The 14022-nt window shown below is 54.3% G+C and overlaps 1 protein-coding gene across 2 annotated transcripts in view; it reads right to left on the bottom strand.

The window, feature by feature from the left end:
• Positions 1–203: 203 nt before the first annotated feature.
• Cd82 (CD82 molecule) overlaps positions 204–14022 on the bottom strand; it is a 44498-nt gene continuing 30679 nt past the window's right edge. For both annotated transcript variants that reach the window (XM_038330916.1, XM_038330917.1), the window contains 6 exons: positions 10438–10562; positions 10247–10321; positions 2867–2980; positions 1627–1821; positions 1325–1408; positions 204–1036 (listed from right to left, as the gene is read on the bottom strand). In XM_038330916.1, coding sequence (XP_038186844.1) covers positions 959–1036; positions 1325–1408; positions 1627–1821; positions 2867–2980; positions 10247–10321; positions 10438–10562 — 671 coding nt within the window. In that variant the 3' untranslated portion in view covers positions 204–958. The remainder of the gene's footprint in view (positions 1037–1324; positions 1409–1626; positions 1822–2866; positions 2981–10246; positions 10322–10437; positions 10563–14022) is intronic.

Below are 14022 nucleotides of genomic sequence, written 5' to 3'. Positions count from 1 at the left end.
CTCCAGAAAGAGGTCACGCTGTGCTGTGGCTTCCTGGTTCTACAAACCCACTGCCAAGCACGTGTACCCAGGTCTTTGAGGAGGAAGAACAGTGAAGGTGAACACAGGAACCCCGTATCATGCTTTCAGGGTCATCCCCATTGTCTCCCTCCAGCCACCACCATGTCCTCTCCACCCCCTAATTTAGGACGCCACCGCTTCAGTATTGTTACAAATCCTCATTTAATAGTTGATTTCAGAGCTGAGCACATGGAGGCCCCTTCCCAACCCTGCAAGGCACAGCCTCAACCACCCTCAGCCCAGGGGATAGGGAACAGCTGCCGAGAAACACCAGTCCAACTCCTCTTCCTTTGGTCCACAGACAACTCAGGTCCTGAGCCAGACCTGAGGGACCCATGTCCCTAAGCAGTTGGGTCCCTTATCAATGAAGAGCTCACCAGAGGCTGCCTGAGGCAGTCCCCACAGCCCCTGCTGAGCTGAGCTGCTGGGGCTGTAGGCTGTTAGGTATGGGGAAGAATTGCCTACTCTCTCTGTCTCCCACAGAAACATGAAAAACCCATGAAGAAATTATCAAGGTAGTGGGGGGGAGTCACTAACCTTTGCTGTGGCCTGACCCTTGGACATCCATGGGTGCTACAACCACCCTCCCTGGTATTTAATCCAATATGATTTAAGGGTGGGGACCCAGCCATCCTGTACAGTGACACTGGGAGTCATTTTAAGCTGTTAAGAGACCCCAGACAGTAAGAGTAAGAGCCACAGAACATCCAGGGCCCCATACTGGAAGCAGAGAGGCAGGGAGTAGGATCCAGGCCCAGAAAGTCCCCGATACGGCCCTTGCTCAGGGGAGCCAGAGGCCTTAGTGCTGGATGGAGTAAAAGCCATGGGGGAAAGAGCCAGTGAGGCCCATGGGAGGCTGAAGGTGGAGAGACACAGGACAGGGGGAACGCCAACAGCCTCAGTACTTGGGGACCTTGCTGTAGTCTTCAGAATGAATGTGCCGGCACAAACAGATGGACAACAGCAGCCCCAGAAGCTGGAAAGGACAAATGGAAGTCAGCATGGCCAGCCCAGGTCCCAGGACCCTAGCCTCCAGCTCAATACTCCAGTAACAAGCATCTGAGACAGGCAGGCTGCTGAAGCGGGCCCAGAGACGGGCAGTGCCCTGTCTGGTGTCACCCAGCTAGATGGGCTGAGGTCACCGCACCTAGAAGTCCGGGCACCACTCACCCCACAGGACATCAGTGAAAGCGGGGGTGGGGGGTGGGGAGGGGGACAGAGAATGTGAAGCAAAGCCCAGGGGAAGGTTTGGGGAGGGACAGACCTCAATGACAGCAACACCGACACACACGCCCAGGAGGATGGCGAGGTTCTCCTGCACCCACGCCTGCACCTTCTCCATGCACCCCTGTGGGAAGATTGTATGTCAGCCAGCATGCCCCACAGCAGGAGGCCTGCCCAGGGCTCCCTGACTTATGAGCAGACCCCTCATACGCACGAGGATGATGCTGTGAGCAAACAGGGAGGCGACTGCGGAGGGAAAGATGCCCGAGTGCTGGCCTGGGCACGGCTCATGTCGGGAGCACCCACCCTCTCCGGGTGACCACCAGTCCCACACTGACGCACCTCCTCGTACACAGGCCAGTCGGACGGGTTGTTTGTGTCCAGGGTGCCGTTGCTGCAGAACCCCTTCTTCACAATGTGCTGGTTGTCCTCTTCCTGTGTTTTCTCGCAGGAGCAGGGATACAGTATCCCTGTCGAGTTCTGGATTTCCCAGTTTTCTGTCCAGTTGTAGAAGCTGCCCCAGCCACAGCACTCCACCTGTGCAGAGTGGGGAGAGGCTGCACGATCCACCACTCAGCCCATCCCAAGCAGCCCACCTCCGGGGGAGACTCAGACTGGCCACTTCTACACCCCCTGGGGAAGGGTAGCCTGTGGGCTGAACTTAGGTGCTATGCATCAGGAGGGACTTCGGGAGGCTTTTGAGAAGTAGCACAAACTACAAATAGAGCAGCGAGCCCAACGGGGAGCAGTTACAAATGCATATGGGGTGAAGGAGGTGAGTTCAAGGGCAAGACCAGTCAGCACAAGCTTATGGGGTATAAGGCCTGGCAGGTGGCAAAGGTTGAGCATGGAGTCTGGGGTCAGGTGCTGGGTTCAAACCCCAGTTCTTCCACTTCAAGCTGAGCCGAGGTTTCCACAAATGAATAGGAGCTAAGGTCTGTATGGAGTGAGGCAGATTATGTGCACAGATGGATCCAGAGAGCCCAGAGACAGTCAATGCCAGGGCTGCCTCTCAGTGCTCAGTACCAGCAGCTGAGATCTGGCGCTGACTCCCTGACAGAGAAGGAGACAGGACCGATTCTTCTGTCTTAAAGCACAAAATGCTCTCATTCCGAGGGCAGAAAGCCTTTCTGGGATGTAAGCTCAAGCTGCTACCTGTGGGTCCCTTTGGGGGTTAAATGGGAGGGACTAGTATCTATTCTGACATCCTTGTGCCATCTCGGGCACCCAAGCTCAGATCTGTGGTAGCCAGAAGGGGGCACTCCAAGCATGCACAGAGGAGCTGAATTCTAGGTTGTCTCCCCAGTTGTCAGTTCTGACAGAAAGGCTGGAGCCTCCAGGGGTGGGCTTCACAGGCTCTTTCCCACTGAGCAGACAAAGGCAGGCCTCGCTTATTCTGTGACACTGGGAAGGACCACCTTTCCAGGGCCAACAAACAAGAGTCAGCCCGTGAGCCCAGGAGCTGTCTTCGAGGCTGTGCTTGGGGGCCAGGGGCACTTGTGTTCCGTCCCCACACATCCTCGCTGTGCAGACATCAGACTGCAGGTGTGCACCACCCATGTGTCACCGCCAGCCTCCTTACCTGCGCCTGCACATAGTCCCAAGCCTCCTGCAGGCTCTCCTCACGGCTGCTGCTGGCATTGACCTTGTAGTTCCGAATAATGTCCATCACCATGTTGCCCACCTCCTGTTTCAGCTGTAGAGGGATGTAAGGGTCAGGGATGGCCTTGAACCTGAGCCTTGCAGCTGCTATCACACACCACCTCCTTCCCCATAGCAATCCCAGGTCACACTCAAGGCTCCAGATCATTTCGACCACCTTCCTGCTAATTCCTAGTGCCTGTTTGGTCAGCGCTGACCTATCTACATGTGGTCTACCCCTTAACCATTCATCTTTCCTGTCCATCCTAAAAAGCCTCCTGTGGCATCCCACACCTTTCAGGACACATGTCAATGTCCTCTTAGTGACTTGCAGGCTCCCACACCATTTGCCCAAGTCTTCCCAGTCCTGGTTTCCTCTCTTTCCTGCTGTGCTCCATTATACAAGGCCTCTTGCTCTTTGTGCTCTTTGTGTGTGAGAACGCTGCTCCCCTGTATATGAACATGGCTAGCTTCCCTGTTAAACTTCATCTCCTCAGAAGGTCTTGGGCCTGCTCTACGGAATGCAGTGTTTCCTCTGCCCCTCTGTTACCCTTCCCTGCCCTCCTTGTCCTGTAGGATTATGTGTTGGCACCACAGGTTCATCTATTCTTTCCTCAACTGTGGGGGTGTGTGCTAAAGCCCCCAACAGCTGGAGCGAAGTTAGATGTCTTCACAGAGGCTGAGCATGAGGCCTATTTCCTAGAGAAAGCAAAAATAAGAGGCTGAGCATGTCCTATTTCTTGCTTTTGTGGAGTGGGCTGCAGTTTCTCCAGAAAGTACTGGGAGTGCTGGGAAGGCAGCTGAGTGACCCTAATCAGAAGCCCGCATCAGCCTCAACCACTCAGCCTCCTCTACAGTCAGCAGCGCCACATGAGGCTGGGCCTCACATTGGTTAGAAGGGTGGGCTGCAGAGCTGCCTGGCCCTTCGTGGTTGCCCTCCCTTCGCTAGGACTTCACAACCCATATTCTGACTAGTCCTCGCCCAGCCGAGGAATGCCCTGGTATCTGGTGTGGGGAAGCCCAGGGGTGTGTGGCAGAAGAGGGCTTCAGGAGACACCAGCCATGGACTCACAGCTTCTCACCAACAGCCAGCAGTGCATGGGAGACCGTTCGGGTCTCACTTCGCTCTGGGGCTAGCTGCAGTGCAAGAGTTCTGCCCCAGAGTGAGGTGAGATCCTCAAAGGTGGAGACATGGCCTCAAGAAGCACTTGAGTGCCGGGCGGTGGTGGCGCACGCCTTTAATCCCAGCACTCGGGAGGCAGAGACAGGCGGATCTCTGAGTTCGAGGCCAGCCTGGTCTACAAGAGCTACTTCCCTCCTTTGCAGCAAGCTCCTAGCATAAGCTTCAAAGAGCCTCACAGGCTGGGGATGAGGCTCAGCTGGTACAGAACTTGCCTAGGTCAACCTGGGGTCGGTCTTCACCATTGCATAAACTGGGCATGCTGGCACACATCTGTAATCCCAGCTCTCCAGACTTCAGCAGGCAGAAGCAGGAGGTCATCATGGCTAGGCCACTCTGAGATCAGCCTAGACCACATGAGACCCTGACTCAAAAGACAAACAAGCAAGCAAACCACAGAAAAAGAAAGAGAAAGCAGAGAATCAGCATCATAGAATTCTACAGTTTGCAAATCTTTTCAACCCACAGCTCATCAGCGGCTGATTTACAGGGCACAGTTACTGAGCTATTCCACCAGGCCCGTGGCCCAGGAACCATCCCTGTTCCCTCACCACAGGCCCAGAGAGGTATGTGAACTTAGCCAGGTCACATGATCACAGGCAAGAACTGAAGTTTGGATGTGGGCTTGTTCTCTCCCTGGACCCAGATTTACAGCCACCCACAAAGCTCCCTCAGCATTCAACCACATGCTGGTCAGAAAAACTTTAGCTGCATCCAGAGACTCTCCTGTGGTTTGTGAGCCCCACAGCTGGGCTGTCTGCCTGCAGGTCTTGAGTCTGGCTGGCCTGACGGACCTCACTTCTAGCCTCTGGGAAGGAGATAATCCCTAGGCCTTGAAAGCCCACCTCCCAAACACGTCCACGTCCTCCCCTTGCAGTAGGTCTCCCTTTTATGGCCACAGGGCTCTGTACTTTCCCATGGTTGCTGTGACGGCTGGACTTCCCTATCTCCTCCACAACTGTCACAGACAGCCGAAGGTGAGAGAGGCCCTGGGGGACTCCCACCACGTCGGTAATTTCCGTGGAAGTCGCCCAGCATCCTGTAGTCCAGGATGTGGCTAACATGGTTGGGTTTGGAGACCTAGGGTGTCACCTGGGGCTGTACAGACAAGTGTGTGCACCTCTTGTGTCAGTGGAGTGGATTGAGAGGCTTCCTCAGGGACAAGCCACCTCAGGGGGAGGACCAACAGAGGGGCGAGCCAGCAATAGTGAGAGACTGAGTGCTGCCACAGCTTTGGAGCCGAGATTCACGTCCTCTTGGTCAGTCCCTGGGATGGTGTCAACCCCCCAGGTGTCACCATCCTCTCCAACTTGTCAAATTGTTCTTCCTAATGAGATCCCAAGACACCTGGGTCACAAAGCCAGCCTGCAGCAGACTCTGTAACCCAGATCTGGGCAGCTCCCACAATCATAGAGGCTTCCACCTGGACACCCTACCCATCTGGACCCCATCTCACCCCCACTCCCCACACACCAAGGCTGTGCTGTTATCTTTCCAGGTAGAGTGCTGCCACCATCTGGATGGCGGAGGACCTTCAAGTCCAGCACAGCTTCCCGGCTTTCCTGCCCTCTGTTTAAATGCTTTCTGTCAGGGAGAGTGCAGTGCCCTACAAAAGCATGCCACAGGTTGGGAATCTCTCAGCAAGCAGCTCGCCATACTTTATAGTCTCCCACTATCTCACTGGCATCAGTCCCCTCGAGTCCTAGTTTTAACTACACAGGATCAAATAAGTCCTTTCCTGAACCAAAGGTCACTGGTGCCCTCTGTCCTTCTCTCCAGGTTCTGTGGGACACTGTATAGTCTCTTCTAATGTGTCGAAGCAGCCCAGCTTTTCAGGGTCTTACTGAAGATGTTGCCCGGTGTCCCTCTAGGAATGAGGCCCTTAGCTTGGGCCATGAGACAGGATACGTCACCTCTAACGACCACTCGAGTGCAACCCGAAGTCTCCAGGACTGTGTTATGCCCCCATTACCATAAGCTGACAGAGAACCTGGGTCCCTGTGCAGAGTGAGACTCCGGGGATCGGGGCTCACTTGAGAGACTCCACCCATGTCTCTGTGACTCTGGGCAACCAGCAGCCAGCTGCCTTCTCCCTTCACAGCTGGGAAGAAAAGGTTGCCTGTCCTGTGACTGGAACACAGAGAAGGTTCTGTCTCTGTAGACCTGGCCTAACACCTCTGCCACACAAGTGTGAGCACACTCGTGACTTTAGGCTTCTTGGAGCTGGGAGGAGTCCAGCTCACCTAACACCCTCTCTGGAACAATCTGGCCTCGCCCTACCCCCACATGAACCTTTTCTCCTATAGTTCTAGCTCCAGGCTCTGCACTCCAACCAAACCTGGGTTCTTGACACTTCTGTACATGTTAATGGGAAGCTATTGTGTGGCTGTCATTTTGCAGCCAAACCAGCCTGTCGCAGGGAAACAGGAAGACTTCCTTTCTTCCCTGGCCTTCTCACTCTCTACTGCCTTGGGGAGGATCAGCAGAATCCTGGGTTCAGACAGATACACAGCTCAGAGGGTATGTGTAACTTCACCCAAGGCACACAGCAACCAGCATCAGAAGCAAGCCCCCTGAATGCCAGCCCCAAGCCCTGCTTCTAACACACTGGCTGCGTGATTACACAGCAGCCAACAGCCAATGGAGGAGGACTGCACCTTCAGTTCCTGTGACTTCACCCTAAGCTTGCTCATCCAGCCTGGCCTATCCTAACGTTGCCCACAGTGGGTGTAGCTGCTATCTTGAGCCCTTACCAGGCCAGTCAGTCTCCAAGTCAGTGATGCCATGACACCTGGCCAGCCGAGAGCCCTGGGCTGCGTGCCCTCTACCTTGCCGCTGTCCATACAGCTCTGGGAGATCTTGAAGCACCCAAATCTTATAGAGGGGCTGGGGAGGCTTGAGGTGTGACTTGGTGGCTAAGTGCTTTGTGAGCATGCACAAAGCCCTGGGTCTCATCCCCACACTGAACAACACTGGGGAGGGGGTGAGAGGTGGGAGGGAGTGGGGAGGGGCATGTAACTGTACTCCTAGCACTTGGAAGGGCAGAGAGAAGTATCACAAGTTCAACGTTATCCTTGGGGACAAAGTAGCTCTGAAGCTAGCCTGGAGGATATGAAACCCAGTCTCAGAACGCCCAGACAGGGTTGGTGACATGTTATGGCCCAGAAGGATCTGGGACATTAGCACAATTGAACCCACTGACTTCCCCGGGGACACCAGCTATAGTGCACAGGGGGCCTGGTGTGTCCTGCTCATGAACCACACTGCCACTGAGTGGCTGCAGCTGCTGTCTCAGAGGACATTCCTGACAGAGAAACACCCAAGGGAGAGTGGTCTGAAGCATGGCTCCACAGAAGAGGAAGCTGAGGCAGAATGAGGCTGGGGGACTTCCCACCCAGTCTCGGAACCAGGTTCTGATACACAATTGAGGAGAGGACAGCCCATCTTCTAGAAGACTTCTTCCTCTGCCCCACCTCCCCAGCTGTGCCATCTTCAGGAATAAACATCACCAAGGGATGTTTAGTCTCCTACTGAGATTTACAATGTACCAAGAGTGGAAATTATATTCCTTCCAACTCAGGAGTGCAGGGCAAGAACCTCATCCAGCTCAAGGGATCCCTGCTGTGTGCATGAAGGAGTGAGGTGTGGAGCCTGAGGTGGCATAGGAAGACTTGTGGTGCACACAGCATTGGAAAGAGCCAAGACCCAACTCTTCAGCCAGCCTGGAGCCAGGACTGGAGGCACCTGGAGGTGGGTTCCTGGACTTCTACCACAGAAGGGGATCAGCAGGCAGAAGGACCCTGGGGAAGTCACTCTGAGGCTGCTAAGTGGGTGACTATGGCCATATTCACCTTGGCTCCTGTGATCTCTGTTTCTTGGATGGGAAATGTCTGACATGGGGTTGATGTCCACGTAGAGGGTGCTGCTGACATCACCATGAGATGGTAGCTCCTCTAGGGGTGAGGGTGGAGGTGGCTCAGGCTCCCTGCAGAGGCCACCAGCTTCCTACTTAATTGCATTGCAGTGTACCCTGGCTGGGCCCCCCAGAAGCCACACAAGGCAGGAATGAGTACCTGACCCTACACGGAGTTTCCCTTCTCTAACCACGGGCTTCCTGTCTGACATCCAAACGAGCTACCTTTCATCTAGTAACCCTATCATTTCCTCTTTTGCCTTGGCCACCTGGAGGCCCAGGGCTCAGGTTAGCCCTCAGTTGTCCAGATTCAGAAACAGCAGCTCTGTTCTTGGCACATGCTCTCTTCTCTCTCATTTTGTTTTGTTTGTTTTGTTTTTGTTTTTTTTTTTTTTTGAGACAGGGTTTCTCTGTGTAACAGCCCTAGCTGTCCTGGAACTAGCTCTTGTAGACCAGGCTGGCCTCAAACTCACAGAGATCCACCTGCTTCTGCCTCCTGTGTGCTGGGATTAAAGGTATGTGCCACCACTGCCCAGCTTCTCTCTCATTTTAATTGTCCATGCTGGGAACCCTATGTGCAGCTTACCTGGTGAACAGGCTGGGGATGGATTATAAACCAAAGCTAACTGAGATAAGGAACCACTGTGGTGACTGTTTTATCAGCATGAACACTGAAACCAGAATGCCTGGATTTCCACCCTGCCTCTGCTGCTCACTAGTTGTGTGGACATGGGTAAGTTGCCAAACCTCTTTGTGCTTCAGCTCCTGTATCTGAAAATGATATCCTGCATACTTTTAAGAAATGACCAAATGACAAATTGTGTGTGTGTGTGTGTGTGTGTGTGTGCGCCGGTGCGCGCGTGTGCGTGTGTGTACAGCACCAGGCTCTTTCTCAGTTCTGCAAAGCTGAATGCTGGACCAATGTTCTCAGCTTCCAAGAGGGACCTACAGCCACACAGGAAACCCTCGCCTGGACTGCATGGCAGTGAGAGAGGGAGGTCTCAGGGCTCAGCTGGGCCCCAGTGGGGCCTCTGGAGGGAGTCAGAGAGCCTGGGCCTCCCTGATGTCCCCACTGGTAGGACCCTGCATCTCAGATGACCTGGCTGATGACTAGTGACAGCATGGGTGTGTAAGAAGGTCAGCACTGAGCTTGGGTTGTGGCTGTGTGGACCCAGCCACAGAGATGCTGGGGTCTTGGTGACTAGCCAGTGTTTTCCTCAGCTTCCACTTCTCTAGACATGGTGGTGCATGTGTTTAATACCAGCATTCAGGAGGCAGAGGCAGATGAATCTCTGAGTTCTGGGTCAGGCTGGTTTGCACAGTAAGACCCTGTCTCAATAAAAAGCATTCGTTTTTCCACCTGTCAACATGGAAGCTTCTGGATGGTTCCAGCAGGTGCCCAGACCTGAGCAGTCATGATTCCCAACAGCCAGGCTGAAACCTTCATGCTAACGTTCTGAGGTGCCTTTGCGATCCAGCGCAGGGAGGCTATCTGAGAAAAGCCATGGCCTTGGCTGGCATTGCCCTCCCTTTTTCTGTCACAGCAGGGAAAATGCTGTGCCTGGTGCTGTGGCAGCCACCTTGTGACCATGAGACTTCATGCTTGAGAACATCCATCCCAACCAGTCAGTCTCTGAGCTTCTAAATGAGAGTTTTGGAGACATCAGTAGCAAATGTCCTTTGGGCTTAAGATATAAGAAGTCTGACATTACATCCTGAGAGCCAAACATTTCTCTGCTTATGAAGGACTAACATTAACAGACTCCTCCCTGGTCTCATCTGCAGTAGACAGACGAAAGTGCTTTAGTGACAAAAAGCTTGCATGTGCCAGCAGCTCCCCCAGCCCCGCCCGTGCTGATGGGTTCCTGGGATCGGCACATCCCCAGTCCTTGCTTACTGAGGGTAAGGCAGGTACAGAGAGGGGAGTGGTTAGTCTAAGGCAACACAGCAATCTGAGATTCCATCCCAGGCTCTGATCCCCCCTACTGTCCCACATTCAATTATAAGTGCCACCAAAGGGTCTCCTAGGGGCAGAGGCCCTGCCAAGGCCAACCCTAGCATTCTGCCTGGCTCTCACAGCCTTGGTCCCCTAGAGGGGGACAGTGTCTTTGTGCAGAGGGCTGTCTATGACCTCCTGGGCTGTGACAACTGAGTGGCTTCCTATCCATCCCATACAAAGGTACATGCCTCAGTGGACCTCAGCCACTGGAAGTGGGATGGATGCTCACCTTGTCAGCATTGAAGTAGAAGAGGACCCCTACAGTCACCTGTGCAATGAGGATCAGCAGAAGGAACGCGAAGTACTGGGGACAAAGAGATACATACAGAGTTAACTATGGACCCAGGGATGTCTTCCCATCCCAGGAAGAACTCCAGACCTGGGGATCTGGGCCCCACAGGCTCAGAGGGGTCTACTCACCAGGCCCAGCAGGCAGCGGACCTCATTGACAGCACCAATACAGCCCAAAAGCCCCATGAGGATGGTAACGGCACCCACACCGATGGAGACATAGGCCCCAACCTGCAGCGAGCTGGATGAGGTTTCTGAAAAAGAAAGGCATCTGCCCAGTGAGCCATGAGCCACAGGGCAAAGGCAGCCTGAGTCCAGGGCTACTGCCTGGTCCTGTGCACTCCGCTCTCATCCAGCCCAAGGTTACTTTTCCTCCTATGCTCTCTACACCTCACGCCTGATTTTCCCTGAACCCGGAGACTCAGAATGCAGAAAGGTGGGGTTGGGTTGCATTTCCTGGGAGGCCCCGCGTGGCAAGCTGACATTTGGAGGAGCATGAGTCAGGAGGCAGACAACACAAAGGTCCTGTTGACCTGCAGGTGTCCATACTGTCATGGTGCAGGCAGAGGCTGGAGGGTCGGAAGATGACGGGGTCCGGTATGCTTTGCAGGTAGAAAGGAAGGGAGGTGCAGAGGTGAGGGCGGGGAGTTCGGCACGTCTGGGAAAGCTGGGCCTACATGGGAAATGGGGGCCCACCAGGGAATGGCACTGGGGAGCTGGGGAGACCTCATGAGGGAAAGTGTGGCCTGTGGTGAGAGGATAGAGGGGAACTCTGCATTTTGTTTTATTGTTATTGTTTGGATTTTTTGTTTTGTTTTTGAGATAGAATCTCTGCAGCCCTGTCTGTCCTGGAACTCTCCATGTACATCAGGCTGGCCTCCAAGTCACAAAGATCAGCCTGCCTCTGCTGAGATTAAAGGGGTGCCACCATGCCTAGCACAACAGGGGAATTCTTTTTTGTTTTGTTTTTCTGTTTGAGACAAGGTCTTGCTACGGCCTAGGCTTAAACTCTTGATTATTCTGCCTCTGAGCACTGGCTAGAGGAACCTCTGAGACCCAGATTCATACAGGGCCTTGGGGCCGAGATTTGCTGGAGAGAATGAATCCTTCACATGGTGCCCTAGGGGTGAGGCACAGTCAGGGCCAGTTCAGGCCCTCCAGCAGGGGACATAGACCTACTTTGTCACTCTCACTATTTGCTCATCAAGGTGCTGCCTGCAGAGTGGGATGGAGTAAGCACTGTTCTCGGAAACAGACGCAGCCTGGGGTGGGTAGCAGAAGGCCCCATGAACTTAGGTAATGTTCCAGGACACAGGAAAGCCCAGGCCCGCCCTCCTTGCTGCCATTATCCTGGGGCCAGCTTCCTTGCAGTTCCACTCAGAGCCTCCAAGAAACTTGGGGACATCTCCTGGGATGTGTGGGAACTCCTGCAGTGGAGCTCCTCACATTGGCCTCACATTCTTGGGTCACAGAGATGGGGAGAGGCCATCAGCTCCCCAGTCTGGCTTCCAGAAGACAGATTGGTTGGGACAAAAAGGGTGCCAGGCACCAGACCATGCAGAGCAAGGCCCTTGGACTAAAGCCCTGTGCATACACCAGCACTGTCTGGGGAGGTAGAAGTCACACCCCGGTCTCCCTAAGAGCTTCCCTAAGACTCAGGAAAGCTGAGGTACAGGGAACCAGCCCTGTGACACCCTAAGACCTGTTGTCTCCACTCAGTCTGACTGAATCTGAGCAGCTTGACTTGGCAAATGACAAATGCCCTTGCCCTGTGTACAGCGAGAGAATGTGTCTGACTCAGCCAGCAGGGGACTAGGGAGACAGAGAGCAGGCCATATAAACTGAAGGGTCTGGGCAGCCATTCAGGTGACCAGTCTCTGCCAGCATGCCACGATTGGTGGCAAACCACTTCCTCCTTCCTCCTCTGGGAAATGGGACTTTGGGCAGTGTCTCATGGTCATAGGGATTAAACTGCCTTACACAACCACTCAAAGCCGTCCTAAAGGCTACACATGGAAACGAGAAAGCCTTTCTGCTATGCTTGTTTGAGACAGGGTCTCACTTATCTCAGGCTGGCCTTGAACTTTCCCTGAAGCAGAGGATAGTCTTCAGCTTCTGATCTTCCTGCCTCCAACCCCCAGGTATTGAGATAACAGGCGTGTTATCTCCATGCCCCACTTTAGAAATGAGATTCTAAGGTCTACGTTCTCACGAGGTCCATTGCTGCCATTCCGGTTTTGTAGGTGGAGCAGTGTAGAGAGGCAAAGTAACCTGCCAAGGACCACACAGCAGTCCTGTGACGACGGAACCCCACCCCCTCGCCCAGATCCAGGGTTTCCTCTTAACCATGGCTGCCTGCTTTCTCTCCTGAAGATGCCACCTTGAGGGACACGGCAATCACATGGGGCAATGGCGGGGCATGGCTGCCATCCCTTACCCCTATCTGTGTGCCCTCAGGCAGGTTACCCCTCCTCCTGTTCTTAGGATTTTTTCTCTGTAAAAGGGGATGGGGGGAATGGAGCCCAGCAGTAGGGACTCACAGTGGGGGGCGCTAGAGATTGTAACACAGAGCAGCAGTAAGTAGGTGGGTGTGTGATGGGGGGAATGGAGCTCAGCAGTAGGGACTCACAGTGGGGGGCGCTAGAGATTGTAACACAGAGCAGAAGTAAGTAGGTGGGTGTGTGATGGGGGGAATGGAGCCCAGCAGTAGGGACTCACAGTGGGGGGCGCTAGAGATTGTAACACAGAGCAGAAGTAAGTAGGTGGGTGTGTGATGGGGGGAATGGAGCCCAGCAGTAGGGACTCACAGTGGGGGGCGCTAGAGATTGTAACACAGAGCAGCAGTAAGTAGGTGGTTGTGTGATGGGTGCAACCTGGGCCTGGGATTTACAGAGCTATGGAGGGTCAGAAGCTTGATCACAAAGGGCAGAATGCAGGCAGGAATGAGATGGCCTGCAGACTTTGCCCCTGGCACAATGCCTACCGGGTGTGGGCTGGACCCATTAAGCCAGACTGATTCTAAAGAGAGCTTAATCCTGTGGGTGGGCATTGGAGGGTGAGGATGGGCACAGAAACCCCACCCAACCTTAACCCGGACACTGACAGCTCATGACAGGATCACCCCTGTTTTCCACCTCCTGGAGGAAGGCCTGGGCCTGGGAACCTGGCAAAAGGTGTAGACCCTCCTGTCTATGTCCCAGCCAGGTTCTGTTTTGTTTAAATCAAACAGCTGTCAGATTGGCCAAAGTTCAATCCAGCTGCTTGGGACAGCTGCTGAAAGTGAGGAGAGTCAGGGCCTGCCTTTCACTGGGAAATGGCTGGCACAGAGAGCTCCGGGCAGACTCCACCCCTCCCCACCCGGAACTGGGGCAGGCCAACAGAGCCAGTCATGAGGGCCTCTTAAGGGAGGAGGCAAGGAGGTCAGGCATTATATCCTCTGAAGAACAGGAGGGACCTTGCATGGAGGCTCACCCCACCCTGGGCTGCATTCAGAACCAGAACTCGGGGTTGGGTCTTACAAATCACCACTAGGAGTTGTGTGAACTTCAGTATCCTAATGGCTCTTTTCCTTCATTCATTCGGTGGGAACAGAAGAGGACTATTGGGATTGGACCCTGTGTACACCCGGCTGCCGCCACTCCTGGCTCTTCCCTGTGGTCCTCTGAGGAGGGGACCAACTGCAGCCCACATTTCACTGTGCAGTCAAACACAGGG

The sequence above is a fragment of the Arvicola amphibius genome, chromosome 5, assembly GCF_903992535.2.
Source record: "Arvicola amphibius chromosome 5, mArvAmp1.2, whole genome shotgun sequence".
Lineage (NCBI taxonomy): Eukaryota > Metazoa > Chordata > Mammalia > Rodentia > Cricetidae > Arvicola > Arvicola amphibius.
Note: the sequence above shows the minus strand (reverse complement) of the source record. Positions and strands in the feature narration are given on the sequence as shown.